Source organism: Dendrobates tinctorius, unplaced genomic scaffold (assembly GCF_039654945.1).
Source record: "Dendrobates tinctorius isolate UK_male_01 unplaced genomic scaffold, ASM3965494v1 ptg000063l, whole genome shotgun sequence".
Lineage (NCBI taxonomy): Eukaryota > Metazoa > Chordata > Amphibia > Anura > Dendrobatidae > Dendrobates > Dendrobates tinctorius.
In genome coordinates this window covers 11,056,698-11,068,930 of record NW_027361731.1, presented here as the reverse complement: position 1 = coordinate 11,068,930, position 12,233 = coordinate 11,056,698, and the positions used below count along the sequence as shown (strand labels likewise).

The 12,233-nt window shown below is 44.5% G+C and overlaps 1 protein-coding gene across 2 annotated transcripts in view; it reads right to left on the bottom strand.

Annotated features, from left to right (window-relative positions):
- The window catches only part of LOC141094191 (uncharacterized), a 77,845-nt gene that overhangs the window by 48,236 nt on the left and 17,376 nt on the right, over positions 1-12,233 (bottom strand). Inside the window, exons 2-5 of one of the 2 annotated variants that reach the window (XM_073579952.1) lie at positions 1,112-1,261; positions 803-982; positions 597-720; positions 416-513 (exon numbers count right to left, since the gene is read on the bottom strand). In XM_073579952.1, the coding sequence (XP_073436053.1) occupies positions 416-513; positions 597-720; positions 803-982; positions 1,112-1,189 (480 nt within the window). In that variant the 5' untranslated portion in view covers positions 1,190-1,261. Of the gene's footprint in view, positions 1-415; positions 514-596; positions 730-802; positions 983-1,111; positions 1,262-12,233 lie in introns of those variants that run through there. The other variant, XM_073579953.1, reaches the window with a different exon arrangement.

Below are 12,233 nucleotides of genomic sequence, written 5' to 3'. Positions count from 1 at the left end.
GGCTCCGCTTTCAATAAAAATGAAAAGCAAAAACAAAAAAACATGTTCTCCTTAACTGGCCACACTCCAGCAGTGAATCTCCCTCCATGCAGCTGAAGCGCGCACTCTGCGGCGAATGACAGTGACGTCAGACGGTGGCGACATGTACGCTGCGGCTGATGTCAGCTGCCAGCCTCTGATTGGCTGACAACTGTTAACTATTGACGTGCGGGCCCGGGCACATTTATTATTGTAAAAGTCACAGACAGATGGAGAAGTCGCATCTATGATCAGCTCTAATCCTGCCATCTCCACCGCTCTCATTACACAAGTATAAACCATATAATACTGGTGGATAAAAGAAGACTGAGCACAAGACCTTCACAGCCGTCTACACATCATAGGGGAGATCTCATGACACCTTCTCTCCATCTACCTGATGATCCTGAGGAGCATTGGGATCTTCTTGTTTACAGTCCTGTGGAAGAAGAGGACGGGGACATCTCTCTGGTGTTGTCCTCTTACTGAATAGATCTGGAGGAAACACATACAGGGACTGAATTCATTCTTTACACACAGATAATTATAGGCCGTGTGTATTTAGTCCTGTCTATTACCTGGTGATGTGAGGGGCTGGGGAACCTCCATCATGACGTCTTTGAACAGATCTTTGTGTCCTTCTAAATATTCCCACTCCTCCATGGAGAAATAGACAGCGACATCCTGACACCTTATAGGAACCTGACACATACAATGATACCGTCATCCCCCGATCCCTTCATAGTGTTACTGTATAATGTCCCAGCATTCCCAGCAGTGTCACCTCTCCAGTCAGCAGCTCAATCATCTTGTAGGTGAGTTCTAGGATCTTCTGGTCATTGATGTCCTCATGTATCAGGGTATAAGGTGGAGGCCCCGTGATTGGGCTCAGGGGTCTTCCCCATCCCTCAGACACAAGGTCCTGGCAGCGCTCACTAGAGGTCTTCTTCACTACTGTGTAATCCTGGATATGGAGAGACACATTAATAAATCTCACTACAGACATCTCCAGAGTCCTCACCTCTCCAGTTCTGTCCATCTGTTATTCCCATAGATAAGAATGATGTAATGTGACGTCATCAGAATCTCTCACCTCTCCAGTAAGCCGGAAGAGGATCTCTAGGGTGAGGCGTAACATTCTCTCCGCCATCTTGTCTCTGTCCATATCCATCCTTGATGGGTAAATCAGGAAAATTCTCTTATGTAGTAGATCTTCACTGAGAGGATCCGATATTGTAGAGATCTGAATGAGAAGAAGATGAGCTGATGTAACATCATAACAATCCTGTGTAATAATACAATTACTGGAGATAATAAGGGAAACATATGAGGAGATTTATTATTTTACAGTATTTAGTTTTCTTCTTTTACATCTACTAATAAAACCTATATAGCGCTGGAGTCCTGGGTTCTAATCCCACCAAGGACAACATCTGCAAGGAGTTTGTATGTTCTCCCCGTGTTTGCTCCGGGTTCTCCGGTTTCCTCCCATATTCCAAAGACATACTGATAGGGAATTTAGATTGTGAGCCCCATCGGGGACAGTGATGATAATGTGTGCAAACTGTAAAGTGCTGCGCAATATGTTAGCGCTATATAAAAATTAAAGATTATTATTATTATATTATAGGCCACAGACAACAAGCAGTTTCTTCCTCGGAGTCGGCAGCTGAATATGTTTCTCATAGACTCATCTTCCATAACGCTAATTCTCGTCTCATTTAGGCATGTTTCACATTTGCAGACGGAGGGCTGCGGACTTCCCTCGTGAAGCCCCGCCCCCTCCAGTCAGCTCCACCTATTTCTGCATGCAGCTTGCTTAAATATATGAACCGGTAAGGTAAAAAAAACTTCAATTGTATTTACATGGAGCTTTACAAAAGTATAGATATAGAATATAAAAACCAACCTTTATGGGACTATGGGATGGAGGATATGTATGATGGGTATATGGGCACGGGACTATGGGATGGAGGATGTGTGATGGGTATATGGGCACGGGACTATGGGATGGAGGATAATTATAATTTGCTATAACTAACCACAGTTAGTTACTATGCCCGGGCAGCGCCGGGCTCTTCAGCTAATATATATATATATATATATATATATACACACACACTGTATATAAATGAATGTATGTGTTTATCAGCCACGCCCACTCCACAAAGCTCCACCTAATCTCTAAGCATCTTTCATTTTACCAGAGCTGTTTAAAAGAAGCTGAGCTGTGATTGGTTGCTATGAGCAACAGTTTTCCCACTTCACAACACCTCAGCAGACACTGACCGGATGAGTGAACTCTAGCATCCCCGGGAACATAAGCTCCCAGCAATTGTCTGCCCCCAGAAAGGAGCAGAGAGCACATGATATAAATGAATCACTCCCTCATCTATTATTGCTGCTCTCTATTGTTACCGGCGTAGAAAATCGCATCATCAGCGGCTGCACACAGAGCAGCACTGCCAGGTTATATTACAGCTCATCTCCAGGAACTCCCTGCTCAGCTCCACCCAGATGGGGATTATGGGATGAAGGATGTGTGATGGGTATATAGACACTGGACTATGGGATGGAGGATATGTGTGATGGGTATATAGGCACGGGACTATGGGATGGAGGATGTGTGATGGGTATATGGGCACTCGACTATGGGATGGCGGATATGTAGGATGGGTATATGGACACGGGACTATGGGATGGAGGATGTGTGATGGGTATATGGGTACGGGACTATGGGATGGAGGATTTGTATGATGGTATATGGACGCTGGACTATGAGATGGAGGATGAGTGATGGGTATATGGGCATGGGACTATAAGATGGAGGATATGTATGATGGTATGTGGACACTGGACTATGTGATAGAGGATATGTGTGATGGGTATATGGGCACGCGACTATGGGATGGAGCAGAGGCATAGCTAGGGATTCAGCTCAAGGAGAGGGGCAAAAGTCTGAGTGGGCCCATAACTGGTAACCCTGATTACTGGTAGCTACGCTACTGGGATGGAGGATATGTGTGATGGGTATATGCGCACGGGACTATGGGATAGAGGATATGTATGATGGGTATATGGGCACTGGACTATGGGATGGAGGTTAATTGTTATAATTTGTTATAACTAACCACAGTAAGTTACTATGCCCGGGCAACGCCGGGCTCTTCAGCTAGTGATTCTTATAAAGTGGCAACAAAAACCCACAAAAGAGTCTCCGTGCTGAAGGGGTTAATGTCCCCCGCACTCAGTAATGGGGAATCTCCAGCACCTACCTCCACCCGCAGAGCCGCACTCCACATATATGGCTGCTGTGTGCGCACAGGACCTGTGATGAGGTCACAGGAGGGGAGGAGTCAGGGGTCACATGATCTCCGGAGTGCAGACGCTACATGGAGACTTCTCCTCAGTCAGTGACCTTCCCGCCATTATTCCCCCTCACTACTGGCACAATTACCCCGCGCCGCCTTTTCTACACAGTGTTGTGTGTGGAATGTAACGTGTGATTTCTCTGGAGACAAATAGACCCCACACATGAGGGAATTATCACCAGTGACCGGACGGCTACTATATGGCGGCATATGATTGTGCTATCGACTCCATACCAGGAGCGAAAATGCCGAAATCTCGTTTATTTAACCCCTTCCAGAGTCCGGCTGAGGCTCATATTCGGCCATCCACCTCTCCAGTCACCGAGGGTTTTTTTGGTAAAAGGATGGAGGGCTGCGTCTGTTCTTGGATTTTAAAGAGATTAAAGGGAATCTGTCACCAATTTGTAGCCCTATAAGCTGCGGCCACCGCCATCAGGGGCTTATCTACAGCATTCTGTAATGCATTCTGTAATGCTGTAGATAAGCCCCGATGTAACCTGAAAGATAAGAAAAACGAGAAATATTATACTCATCCAGGGGGCGGTCCGGGTCCGATGGGTGTCGCGGTCCGGTGCCTCCCATCTTCTAGCGATGACGTCATCTTCTTTGCTTCCCATCGCGGCTCTGGCCCGGGCATACTGCTCTGCCCTGGTGGGAAAGATCAGAGAGGTCGTCACTCACGCACTGTAGTACTCTGCCCTCAACAGGGCAGAGCAGTACGCCGGAGCCGTGACGGGAAGCAAAGAAGATGATGTCATCGCTAGAAGATGGGAGGCGCCAGACAGGACCGCGACACCCATCGGACTCAGACCGCCCCTTGGTGTGTATAATCTACTGTAACTCGTTTTTCTTATCTTTCAGGTTACATCGGGGCTTATCTACAGCATTACAGAATGCATTACAGAATGCTGTAGATAAGCCCCTGATGGCTGTGGCCACATCTTATATGCCAAAAAATAGATGACAGATTCCCTTTAATAAAATCTCGGCTCACAGTCCCTATCCTTTACCCCTTATACCTGATCTGTTTGACCAATTATCTGGAGGTAAATGGTCAAATGTAAAATTCGGCGTTGCCATTCGGGATTAAGCAATGCTCCGGCAGTCTTTGAAAATTTCATAAATTATATTTTTTCTCACTAGTGGGTAGATTTATGGTAATTGACCTGGACAACATATTAAGATACTCACATACTCTGGAGGAGCATGGTGAGAATGTCAGGTTCTCCAGGTTCTACATGACAACTAGTTATTTGCTAACCTGGAGAAATGTCAATTTGAGGTACAGCATCTCCAGTTCTCAGGACATTTGGCTTCTGCATTCGGGTTTCAGATGGACCCGTTAAAGTCCAAACAGATTGGTTTTAACCGAGTAACCTGAAAGCGTTACAGAGATTTCTTGTAGTCGAGATACTGGGGAAAAACAAGCTCAAAGTAAGGTCTTAACTGATAACAAGATACAATGAAAGTAGGGGAGTATAATGCTCACCTGATGGAGTTGCAACATGTTCAAACCATAAAACAGCTGCTGCAGGACACAGAATAGTTGATCCAGGTACCGTATAATCATGGCTGTGGAGTCGGTAAGCCAAACCTGCGACTCCGACTCCTCAATTTCCCTTACACCGACTCCCACATATATTGCTTATATTTAAGTGAAAATTTATTGTAGTACAATGTGAACATCAGACATTAAATCATTTTTATGATACAATAATCAAGACATTTAGATAGAACATAATATATATTTATTGGAATACAACTTTAGAACACAAAAAACTGTAATAAATTGTAAATATGTAATACACTATGTAATATCGATTACATATATATATATATATATATATATATATTAGCTGAAGAGCCCGGCACTGCCCAGGCATAGTAACTAACTGTGGTTAGTTATAGCAAATTATAATTATCCTCCATCCCATAGTCCCGTGCCCATATACCCATCACACAAATCCACAATCCCATAGGAGTATGCCCATATACCCATCATACATATCCACTATCCCATAGGCCCGTGCCCATATACCCATCATACATATCCACTATCCCATAGGCCCGTGCCCATATACCCATCATACATATTCTCCGTCCCATGCCCATATACCCATCATACATATTCGCCATCCCATAGTCCAGTGCCCATATACCCATCACACATCCTCCATCCCATAGTCAACCATTATGACATCATAATGAGCGGCGGGGCTTGCAACGTATGATGACATCAGCATCGCCATGGCAACCATTATGACATCATAATGAGGGGCGGGGCTTGATACACACACACACTGTTTCCCCATTATGTAGATAGGGGCATTATGACATCATAATGTGGGGCGGGGCTTGACACGCACACACTTTTTCCCCATTATGTAGATGGGGCAAAATTGTTTGGTGAATTGGAACGCGCGGGGTTAAAATTTCGCCTCACAACATAGCTTAGGACGCTCTCGGGGTCCAGACGTGTGACTGTGCCAAATTTTGTGGCTGTAGCTGCAACGGTGCGGATGCCTATCCTGGACATACACACACACATACATACACACATACATACATACATCAACATCCCGATTAACAGCCCTACTTCCACATCTGCATCCCAGCTTCTATCACTAACCACCTCTCTAGGCCTCTCGCAGCTTTCAACCTCTGAGACACACAAGGACGGTAACACCCTTGATCTGGTCTTTTTCCAGCTCTGCTCAATCTCCCACCTAAATAACTCACCGCTTCCACTCTCTGACCACAACATTCCTTCACGCTCACAAATCCTCGCCCACCCCAGCTCACTCCTACCTACCACACAGTCGGAAATCTACAAGCCATTAACCCTCAGACACTTTCAGACTCCCTACACTCCTAATCTGGCTGTTCATCACTACAATGACACTCTTAGATGCACCCTTGACCAAGTAGCTCCCCTCACCCTCAGAACCTCCAAGCACAGAGTAAAACAGCCTTGGCTCATCGCAAACTAAACTTCTCCAGCGAAGCTCTAGGAGTGCTGAACGCCTATTGAGAAAAACCCGCACACCAGAAGACTTCATCCACTTCAAATTTATGTTAAGAACCTATAACACTGCCCTTCACCTCACCAAACAGACCTATTTCACCACCCTGATCTCCTCACTAGCCAACAACCCCAAGAAACTTTTTGACACTTTTCACTCCCTTCTCAGGCCAAAAGCACAAGCCCCTATCGCAGACATTTGTGCTGATGACCTGGCCTCCCACTTTACAGAAAAAATAGATAATATCCGTCAAGAAATCTGCTCCCAACCACCAAGTGCTGTGACTCCCATTCCTTCCTGCATCTCCCCTGGCTCACTTTCCACATTTGATCCCATACAGAAGAAGAAGTCTTCAGACTCCTCTCTTCTTCTCATCCGACTACATGCACTACAGATCCCATTCCCTCACATCTCCTCCAGTCTCTCTCTCCAGTCGTCACAACCCACCTAACTACAATCTTTAATCTCTCCCTCTCCTCGGGCATTTTCCCATCCTCCTTCAAACACGCCATCGTTACTCTATTACTAAAGAAACCCGTTCTCGACCCATCCTGCACAAACAAATACAGACCAGTCTCCAATCTCCCCTTCATCTCTAAACGTTTGGAGCGCCTTGTCTACTCCCGCCTTACCCATTACCTCTCCACTCACTCCCTTCTAGACCCTTCACAGTCCGGCTTCCGCCCCCTACATTCGACTGAAACTGCACTCAAAGTGACCAATGACCTTCTGACAGCAAAACGTAATGGTCACCACTCTCTGCTCATTCTTGACCTATCTGCAGCTTTCGATACTGTTGATCACCATCTCCTACTCTCTAGGCTCCAGTCACTAGGCATTAAGGACACTGCTCTCTCCTGGTTCTCTTTCTATCTCTCTGACCGCTCCTTCAGTGTTTTGTTCTCTGGCTCCACTTCATCTCCTCTTCCTCTTGCTGTCGGGGTACCTCAGGGCTCAGTCCTTGGCCCCCTTCTCTTCTCTCTCTACACAGCCCCAATTGGACAGACCATCAGCAGATTTGGCTTTCAGTACCATCTTTATGCGGATGACACACAACTATACATGTCATTCCCCGACCTTACCCCCTCTGTACTACAGAACGCCAGTGACTGTCTGTCCGCAGTCTCCAATATCATGTCCACTCTCTATCTGAAACTTAACCTCTCCAAAACTGAACTTCTTCTGCTCCTGCCATCTACTAACCTCCCTAAATCTGACATTTCCCTCTCCGTGAGTGGCACCACAATAACACCCCGGCAGCAGGCGCGCTGTCTGGGTGTTATGTTTGACACCAATCTCTCCTTCACATCCCATATACAATCTCTTGCCCGCTCTTGCCGCTTACACCTAAAGAACATCTCTAGAATCAGCCCTTTTCTCACCATGGAAACGACAAAACCCTCACTGTAGCATTGATCCACTCCCAGCTGGATTACTGCAACGCTCTATTAATTGGCCTCCCCGTCACTCGACTATCCCCTCTCCATTCCATACTTAATGCAGCAGCCAGGGTTGTCCATCTGGCTAATCGGTACTCGGACGTGTCCGCTCTTCGTCAGTCATTACACTGGCTGCCCATTCATTATAGGATCCAATTCAAAGTATTTGTTCTCACCCACAAAGCTCTCCATGGTGCGGCACCCCCCTACATCTCCTCCCTCATTTCTGTCTATCGGCCTAGCCGATCGCTGCGCTCTGCAAACGACTTTCGACTAACCTCTGCACTAATCCGTACCTCCCACTCCCGACTCCAAGACTTCTCCCGTGCTGCTCCTATCCTCTGGAATGCTCTACCCCAAGAAAATAAGACTAACCACAATTTGCATAGTTTTAGGCGCTCCCTCAAAACACATTTGTTCAGAGCGGTTTATCACGTTCACTAATCAAAGTCATTCTATGTGTAAGGGTGCGTGTGTAGCCCATTCACTATCTCCATCCATCTTTCACTCCCTCAAGATGACTGGACCATCATTATAAATACACCATTGTAAATACACACCTGTACTCTGTATCTCCCCCACCTCAGTGTAGATTGTAAGCTCTCACGAGCAGGGTCATCCTATTTCGTCTTATTTTGCTTTAATTATTGTATTGTTAATGTTGTTACTTATGACTTGTGTTTTGAAGCTGTTAAACTGTAAAGCGCTGTGGAATATGTTGGCACTATATAAATAAAGATTATTATTATTATTATTATTATACACACATACATACACACTTTGAGCTTTATATATTAGATATAACACTATGTAATAAACTATGTAAAAAAAACATACTAAATAACATTTGTGCAGTCTATGAATTTGTTCTAAGAAATAGAATTGTCTCCATCAGATCCTCCTTCATAGATGACCTAAAATCTGACCTAATAATTTTAAGGCCAGAGAACAACCTCTCTACACTAACTTGGGATGGAGGCAAAGCCGTAACCACATGGGCAACATCTCTCACAATTTCCAAGTATAAAGGAATTGCCTCATGCACAGTCAGGTTTGATGAACGGTTGAATTTTTCTAGTGAAACATTTTGCTGAAATATGGTCAATCTGCTTGCTATAAGAGACGGAGTGAAATCTTTTTCCTTGCAGCAATGCTTTGCCTGCTCCATATCATCCATATACTTGTCAAAGTCAAACTCCTCATCTGATGAGGATGAAGATATGGCAGCAGTAGCACTGTCAGGACCCGAGTCCTCTTGCGCCTGGCAGTCCGCCTGTAGGCCACTCATCCTAACTGCTACCTCAGTCAGAGCTTCTTTTCCTTTAGTAAGCTGTTGATCATCAAGCAATATACGATGACTTGAGTCCACATAAACAGCTGGCACAACAGCTGGCACAAATGTTATTTAGTATGTTTTTGTTGAAAACTGTTTTTGCCACTTACATAGTTTATTACATAGTGTTATATATATACTGTATATATACAGTATATGTAATCAATATTACATAGTGTATTACATATTTACTATTTATTACAGTTTTTTGTGTTCTAAAGTTGTATTCCAATAAATATATATTATGTTCTTTCTAAATGTCTTGATTATTGTATCATAAAAATGATTACATGTCTGATGTTCACATTGTACTAAAATACATTTTTCACTTAAATATAAGCAATATATGCTGGAGTCGGAGTCGGTGGAAGGGAAATTGAGGAGTCGGAGTCGCAGGTTTGGCTTACCTACTCCACAGCCCTGCTTCAAAGCGAAGCTGCGCAGCATGTTTGAAATTTACCCTGTGTCAGAGGAGCACAAAGTCAGTATACTTACAAGTCAGCTCAGTGACGCTACTCAGAGAGAAGTTAAATCTTGGCCAGCGACTGATAAAAAGACTGTAAATGACATTTTTGCTAAATTAAGGAATACTTGTGACACCCGTACTGCTTCAGAAATAAAGATGTGATTTTTCAGCTGCCGACAGAAATCACAGGACACTGTCAGAGACTATGCTCTTAACCTGCAGGAGGTGCTGCAGGCCATTAAACAAATTGATCCAGACAGTGTATGAGATGAGAACAAAATGCTGAAAGAGCAGTTCATTGAAAGTCTTTTGTCTGATTCCAGTAAGGCACAACTGTCATTGCAGAACCCTGACATGGACTTTGTTCAGTTTAAAGACAGATCCATCCGTATCTTAATAGAATCTACCTATGTCTGCACTGAGCCAGTTAAACATCCAGCAGTTACATACCACCAGGGGGCAGTATCCTCACCCCAGGTGCCTGCAGAACAGCATGTGCAGACTCCAGTTGATGATTCTACTGAAGATTTACCACTTCAAGTACAGGACCTGACTAAAAATATGGCTGCTCTATGTAAAACTGTTCAGACTCTCCAGACTTGTTCCCCCACAGAGAGTATTCAGCTATCAACAAGCCCGGATGATCTCCCATGGCGACGGCCAAAGAGGATGCCACAACATCAACGATGACTGACTTGCACCGGCAGGAGAGCATCAGACCGATTTGACTCTTCTGGGAGACCCATCTGCAGATGGTGCCATAAGGTTGATCATATTGAAAGGGAATGTCCTTTAAATGGACAACCCCTGGGGCTGAGGACCAACCCCCAGGAGTAAGACAATCTGGTCCAACTAACTGGAGAAACAGGTATGTTGGAGGACATCCACTTATACCCGTGGTAGTGGACGGTATCCCCTTCACCGCCCTCGTGGACACTGGATCACAGGTAACCACTAGAGTTGAGTTAATAGAACCACACATGTTCGAATTTCGAACATTTTTATCGAACATTAGCGGTTTTTGTGCGGTTTGATCGATTTCGAACTGGTTGTGCGGTCCGATACTGTTCTAAATCGTGTTCGAAATGGCTGTTGCATCGCACTTTCAGTTTCGCCGCCACTCCCGACATTGTGTCACCGCGAATAGAACCAATCATCATGAAGCGAGGGAAGGGTGCCGCGGCCATGTTCATTCCTGGCATTACGCTCATTGGCTCAGAGCTCCACGTCATCGGTCGCATCAGCGCCCGTATAAAAGACTCAAGAGTGCGTTCGCCGGACGCTGTTTTGTAGGAGCCCAGATAGTAGTAGGTGGCTGGAGAGATAGAGCAAGCAAAGCAGTCAGTTTCACAGACAAGTGGCAGTTAGTAGTCAGTGCAGTGTAGGTAGGGCTAGCTGATCCAGTAGGGCAAGTGCTGTTCTGTAGACTGGTCTAGTGTAGGGAGATCTGTGAATACAGTGATTTTTACATAGGGCCAGTTTATAGTTCAGCTGCACTACTGTGAGAAGCTTAGCTCTCATCAACACTGTGCTGAACTATTGTCCCCCTTGTTTCTCGAAGCACTAAAGTCCTTTAAGGCCGAACCCAAAAGCTCTTTTTAGAGCTACAGACCCAAAAGTTCTCTTCATGGCTAATCTATTGTGTGCACAGGCACATAGTGCGTAGCTGGCAGCTGCATGGTAGCATAAAGCCCACCATAACCCTTTAAATTACTGTCACTAAATAAATAAATACTCAGACACGTTGTTTTTGGAATAAAAAATGGCCGTGGTGTTTTATTATTGGTAACTTTATAATTTAGAATAAATCACCATATTATTAAAATCATAAATAACCATAAAAATTCATAAATACCAAAACACATATACAAACCACAATCCACCCAACATAGTTGGGCGATTTTACCCCAACTAATAAAACAACACGACAAAAATAATAAACGTTAAAAAACATAATCTTAACAATGGGAGGGTGGGCGGGGGATTCTTCTTGCTTCACAACTGTCACTGGCACAGTTGACCCACAGCTGGCTCCTTATAAAGGTAAGGCTCCCGCGCTTTTCCTTTCTCCACCAATAGCATAAATCAAAAATAGGCGCGCAACAGGCTGTCCAATCACACAGCCTGCTCACGTTACTCACTGAGGGCAGATTAACCCCAAAATTAATCTTCCATAGCTACACCATTAAACACAACGCAGCAGGCTGACCAATCACAGCAGCCTGCTCGTGTTACCACATGAAGGGCATTAACCCTTAAATGCCCACACTGACTTCAGCACTGCCAAATAGCACAAGCTATTAAACAAACCACATAAAATTAAACATTAAGGGGCCCATCCCACCATGTAATCACCATGCTATCCGCTGCTGGTGATTATACATGGTAGCATAAAGCCCACCATAACCCTTTAAATTACAGTCACTAAATAAATAAATACTCAGACATGTTATTTTTGGAATAAAAAATGGCCGTGGTGTTTTATTATTGGTAACTTTGTAATTTAGAATAAATCACCATATTATTAAAATCATAAATAACCATAAAAATTCATAAATACCAAAACACATATACAAACCACAA